General features: G+C 39.7%; 1 protein-coding gene across 3 annotated transcripts in view; it reads right to left on the bottom strand.

Annotated features, from left to right (window-relative positions):
* med12 (mediator complex subunit 12) overlaps window positions 1-6266 on the bottom strand; it is a 34897-nt gene that overhangs the window by 6423 nt on the left and 22208 nt on the right. For all 3 annotated transcript variants that reach the window (XM_014003761.1, XM_014003777.1, XM_014003770.1), the window contains exons 26-37: window positions 5464-5600; window positions 4749-4928; window positions 4427-4498; window positions 4186-4349; window positions 3307-3468; window positions 3011-3212; window positions 2765-2874; window positions 2431-2566; window positions 1904-2053; window positions 1453-1815; window positions 1229-1346; window positions 756-925 (exon numbers count right to left, since the gene is read on the bottom strand). In XM_014003761.1, coding sequence (XP_013859215.1) covers window positions 756-925; window positions 1229-1346; window positions 1453-1815; window positions 1904-2053; window positions 2431-2566; window positions 2765-2874; window positions 3011-3212; window positions 3307-3468; window positions 4186-4349; window positions 4427-4498; window positions 4749-4928; window positions 5464-5600 — 1964 coding nt within the window. The remainder of the gene's footprint in view (window positions 1-755; window positions 926-1228; window positions 1347-1452; window positions 1816-1903; window positions 2054-2430; window positions 2567-2764; window positions 2875-3010; window positions 3213-3306; window positions 3469-4185; window positions 4350-4426; window positions 4499-4748; window positions 4929-5463; window positions 5601-6266) is intronic.

Here is a 6266-nt window from a genome sequence, read left to right as displayed (position 1 = left end):
AAATGAGTTACAACACCACCTAATTTCCCTCTGGGATCAATAAAGTATTTTTGAATTGAATTTGAATTGATGGTCTGGCAGGCTGTGGCAGCCCATGGCACCTTGTGGTAACCTCTGGTTTCATGCCAAGAGAGTTCCAAGAAGGCCTGCCCCTCAATTCACTTTCAATCTCCTCCACAAATGGATCCCCTCACACAGCCTTCTCACTGTTTTGTGCACATGTAGACAATGAATTATCCAACACAGCTACCTTATGAAGGAAGCTGGCTGAAATCCTCATTGGGGGTAAAAAAAACGGGGGAGACTTCTTGAGAGCCTGTGTGTTGCTCCAGGCAATTAATCTTTTGTTCATCATAACACAGTAGCTTTTAATAATGTCCATAACTGAGTCACGCCTCCTGAAAAATAGTCTAAGGAGGAAACATGACTTCACTTATCGATTGACACAGTTTTCTAACAAGGAAGCAAGGTGTGTAACTGGATACGCCCTCAGAACCTGCTGTTCTCATTACAACCCAATCACAGCAGAAAAATAAACTGATTGCACATTGATTAACAGACTTTAAATACACTCTTACAACCAGTCTCAAAATTTCCTTCAAAATTATCAAATAAATCCCAGCGATTTCTGTAAAAGTGGGTCTAAACCACTAAACTTAAACAGACTGAACTCTAAGAGCAGGAAATAATTAAGTATCGTATTGTGCTCCACTTTATATTCTACTTGACTAGAAGGATTTGCTCGACCAACTCACCAGTCTGGCCACTAACTGCTGCCGTGGGTTCTGGCTCTGAGGCTTGTAGGGCATTTGGTTCTGCCTGTCGAACATACCACCCATGCTGTGTGGATAGTTGGGTCGAGGGGATATTTTGTTCATGGGAGGGATGCGGCCAGGTCTGCATGGAGTTTCTAAACCTGGACCTCCTGTTGGAAAACCAAATAAACATTGACATGTTGCTGTGTCAGTCAGACTGATTCTTACTGAGGCCTAAAACAGACATAAGTTATGATTAGCGCTGCACAATATTAAAAAAACTTCTGAAAACAGAAAACAAAATATTTAAAACTGTGATATCAATTGCAACAAACACATTTTCTGCAGTAATCATCTAAGATCGGGTGTGGGCTTTCGTTGTGCTATTGATATTACATTCAYGGACATTGAAATGACAATAAATTTCCAGTATATTGTGCAGCCCTAATGGTGACTGTGTTCTGTGGGCTGACCTGGAGGCAGGGGCTGGTTCTGTGTGTACATGACCATTGACTGTGGGTTGTAGGGGGGCCTGCTGTAAGGATTCACCATTTCAGGTCCCATATTAGTCTGGTAGTTTACTCGGTGGTCCTGTTGAAAGAAAAATCAATTATCTGTGTAATCTAAAAGTCAATGCATAAAATGTCTGTTAGTAAAAACTGTATCATACAAACTAGAACCTTTATCTGAAACTGACCTCTGTGTTGGTAGACGAAGATTTCTTTTTCTTAGATTTCTTCTTGTTTGATTCAGAGGGAACAGCTGGCTTGTTCTTCTCCGCTTTCACCGCCTCCATCATGGTCTTTTCTGGTTCCTTGGGAACAGGGGTCAGAGGCTCCTCTTCTTCAGGGGGAAGCGGGAGGGGCTCCAGGTAATAGCTACGAGGTTTGGGCTTCAGGTGGGTGTGGTAAAGCAAGAAGCGTTGCTGCTCCTCGAACTTTGCGATCTTCCGGTCCACGCGCACGGTTCCGAACCAGCCCCAGGAAAGGGGTGCGGAGTGTTTTAGACCCTCAAAGACATCCCATGGAGAAATCTTCTGTTTGGTTGATACTTGAAGACCCTGATGGAACAGAAGGCGGAACGGTTTACCCAATCTCTTTTAAACAAAACATAAAAAATAAAAACAAAACCTCGCCAAACATGTTTACCTCCTTCTCAAAGCCTGCGATCTTGTTGCCCTTTGTGTCTATTAGTGAGCCCTGAGGTTCACAGGTAATGACATCACGCGTTTGCTTGGGCAGCGGCAGAAGTTGGCGAACCTTTTCCAAACTTTCTGACTGCCGATCTCCAAGCTCTTTCTGTGTATATCAAACACACAAAAGAAATAATAATAATTTTAAAAAAAACTTAACCACAACAAAGTTTCCTGCCTTGTTTCAACAAACAGATTTTAACCACATTTAAATAGAAAAAAAACACTTAAATTTCTATTCATCATGCTAGCATTAGGTTTTTCTATAAAAGTCGTGATAGTGCAACTTATCTTTAAAGATACTTTTATCTGCCGGATATTTACCAGAAACTCAAATATTTCATGTTCTGGCATGCAGACTCTCCTATCTAAAAAGAACTTCATGACTATATTATTCACACCCAGGAATAACACTCCAACTTTCAAATCAACAACATATCCAGAGACCTCGCGCCATCAGAAAAATAAACGTGCTGCTCTTACCCTGAGCTTCTTGACCAGGTTCATGTAAGCTCTCTTATTCTCCTCCATGCTGCCCTGAGAAATACTGGACATGTCGGCAGCCAACGTGCCATTTATCAGCACGCTCAACATGTCCAACACAGTTGTGAAAAGCTCACTGTTGAAGAGAAGCACAGGTAAAAAGCCACACAAATCAGAATGACTCAACGGTACTGTAAATTTGGAACTTATTATTATCATTATTATTATTAACAACACTATAAAGTATTATAATTAGTTATATATATATATATATATATATATATATATGAATAAAGTACTATATTTCAGAGTTTTCTCTGTAACCAACACTCACTTATTGGACTGCATGTCCACTGTTCCACTGCTGATGATATCGAGGAGCAGAACTGCCCACTCAGTGGTTTGCTGGGTGCTCCGTTGCACCGTGTCAAACATGCCACCAACCTTATTAATAACAGAATCATTAATTTCAAGAGGTTAGATGTAGACCAAACAATTTGGCACGATAAACTACAGTTGCAAGTAAGCATTCATAAGGTGAAATCCTGCACAGCTAGCTATGCTGTTGAAAACTGCTTACAAGATTCAGCCGTAGTTTCAGGGCCTCGTGCATCATTTGCTTTGCCTTGCAGTCGTCCTGGTACTGGTCTTCTCTCCAGTTGGTGACAATCTGCTGCACTTGGCTATAAAGGGAGGTGAGAAGGCCCTCTCTCTGTTCATCCTGTCCCTTTAAGCAGGTCAGCACCAAAGACAGGAATGGCTGCTGGCTCAGCAGAGACATACTGCAGGACAGAATCACAACAATGGACTCAAACTCCTAAGATCAAACAATCCATTTGGCTCCAGTATCAAAAGGAATGTGAGTTTGTCACACACCTTTTTTGTTTCTGCCTGTCCCTTTCTTTGCGCGAGGAAGATCCAAGGTGCTGTCCTTTCTCCAGCTCCTCTCCAGCCGCCTTCAGCACGTGGCCCTGAACTGATGTGGGCAGCTTGGCTATCAGTGGAGCCACCAGCCAAACACCCGATCGCTCTGAAGAACTGAACATCAAAGTGAAAATAACAAATGCTTTAGTATCACTGAAACCTTAGCATCAAGAGTAAAATGTTGCATTATCACCTTGAATCCAGAATTTAAAGACAGCTCTTCTAGAGCTGTGTGGTATATGCGGTAGTGTTTTAAAACACATAGAGAGAATAAATCCTTAAAATTTCGCCCTCCCGCTGTAGAAAAGTTATGTCGGGATCATCCCCCGACTCTCCCGCATGTCGCTCAGAGCGAAGCTTTAACAACCGTAGTTTTTTACACTCAAGTTTTCAAAGAAAAATCTTGTTTTCTATGTATTGTTACCCAAAGAGATGATTAAAAAAAAAAGGATGTGGACGTTCGTTCAGTCATAAATCCATCTTGCTAATGTAAAGTCAGCTTCTGCTATGATGAAGATGAGCGCGCAGCAGAGCAGCAGCTGATAAATTTCAGCAGGCCGCCCCTAATTGTATGGTAGGCAGATATTAAAGCAAAAATACTGGCTTTGATTAAGATTACAGTTTTCTGCAAAAAAGAAATGCTCTAAAAATTACATTATCTTTACTTTTTAAGATAATATTCTACCGTTATATATACCGTTACCGTGAAGGGATTCAATTTATACCGTGATATGACTTAGAGTTCATACCGCCCAGCCCTAAGCTCTTCCAAAAATGTAATAAGAAGAGCCAAAAACCAAATATTTTATTARGCCCATGACAAACACACACCTTAAAATAGGCTTAATCTTGCTTGTGGTGCTGTTGGTATTGGATGCCGAGCCCCCTTGGACTGCCGCTCCATTTCCTGCGGGGTTACTGGAGTTCATCTCTGCCGATTTTTGGAAAACCTCTATAGTGGCCTTAGCAATGTTCTCCAGGAGAGAGTAGAGCTCCTAAATCCAAATAAGAACATATATATATATTCATGTTAAAAATACTTAATAATACTTTGACAACAGTAAGAACTTACATTGTTTGTGCTCTGTTTGATCATAAGCTGCAGCTCCAGAGACGACTGTCTCATCGTCCACTGATCCATATTCTACAAGGACAGGGCCAGAATTGAAATTATTTTCATAAGTAATTCATTTTCACACAAAAATTTCCAGTTCTGGATGTTCGTAGCATAAAACAATGATTTTATCCAGGAGGGGGCAGCAAAACCCCACTAGTCTGCAGATTAAAGGAATTATTAACCAAAGCCAAAAAGAACACATTGTTCCTAAAAATCTAACAAAAATAAAAGGTAGAAAATGATAATACTGACAGAACTTAATGTGAGAGCTCTGTACCTGAAGGATACGTTTGATGCGCTGCCTTTGAGGATTGTCGCCGTCATCACTATCCAGCTGGCGGTGAGGATAACAGATAAGCTGCAGGAGCCGTTGGGCTTGAATGTTTACCAGCACTGGGTCCTGGAGAGCACTGCTGTCCTCAGAGAGAGACTTTAAGCAGCGTTCTCCAACCCATTCCTGCAAGAACACAACAACATGTGCATCGGGGGGAAAAAGCGGGGAGGGGAAGAAAAAAAAAACAGCAAATGTGACAGCAGTTAAGAACTTGCTTAATTTTTAAGCTTCAGATTGAGTTTCAAACTCAGTCATGCAAAATAARCTAGACTAAAACTGGGATGGGTGGAGACACAAACAGGGCAAAAGGTTGTGTTTTTCTGAAGAGTCAAAGTGCGCACACCAAAGTCATAATTAGTTGGAAAACTAGTCTAAATTTTCCTGAGGATTTGAGGCATGTCAAAAAGCCAAGCTACTTTTATTTTAATCRGTAGCTTTTCTATAATTGTAGTGCAACAAACAGTGTTTTCACAACAAACTCAGAATTTAGTTTACAGTATATACGACAATTTTAAAGGAAATCCATTTAAACAGATTGTCGCATATTCCAACTGGTTTTTTTTTTCCAGCTCACCCATTTCCCAACCTGACTTTACAAAGTGCTGAAACCTAATTTACAAGGATGATCTCAGAAATCTATTTCAGCTTTTATCCTCACCTGCTGGCAGATCGTCTTCAGAACATATTTTGCATATACATCCAGGCTGGCTGTTTCTATGGAGACGTTGCGGCCCTCTGATATCTCATCGAGGCAAGCAGGGTGCGACAGGCCTGAGCCTCTTAGCTCGGCATCACCTGCATCAACATGAAAGAACAAACAAATCCAAACAACAACATGAACCATTTTATTTTCCAGGATCGTCCTCTTCGAAGCAGAATGACAGAAAAATAAATAAATAAATAATTTAAACAATTTAATTAATTAATTAGGGCTGTGAAATTAAACGAGTTGACTCATGTTGATTAATTTTAGTGCTGGGCATAAATTAAAAAATTTAATCATGATTAATCTAACTTTATTTTTTTTAAAAAACCATCACTTTACTATGGCTGAACATGTAGGTTTGTATGTTGCAACGCACTCAGTGCATACCGGGTCATGTTTGTAAATGAGAAGCGGTTCTCAAACAGTTTACCTGGATAAATAAAGCTAAAATAAATAAAAATAATAAAAACAACTCCATGTGTAACACATTATGTACAGGGTTTTTTTTTCTTTTTGTCTTCTTATGGCTTATTTTATTTTATTTATTTATGTTTTGCTGACAGCTGTGACCTTTGTATCCATCTATCATTCCTCATGTAGTACTCATTTGGAATAAAAACCCTTGAATTTTTGATTTAACCTCATTATTCTGCACAAAATTTAACTGACTCAAATTTATTTGGAGCATTTTTTAGGTCCTGTTTTATATTAAAAAAATCATTTCTAAGCATTAATTTTATTTTCTAAATAAAAAC

The sequence above is a fragment of the Austrofundulus limnaeus genome, unplaced genomic scaffold (genome assembly GCF_001266775.1).
Source record: "Austrofundulus limnaeus strain Quisiro unplaced genomic scaffold, Austrofundulus_limnaeus-1.0 Scaffold1, whole genome shotgun sequence".
Taxonomy (NCBI): Eukaryota; Metazoa; Chordata; class Actinopteri; order Cyprinodontiformes; family Rivulidae; genus Austrofundulus; species Austrofundulus limnaeus.
Note: the sequence above shows the minus strand (reverse complement) of the source record. Positions and strands in the feature narration are given on the sequence as shown.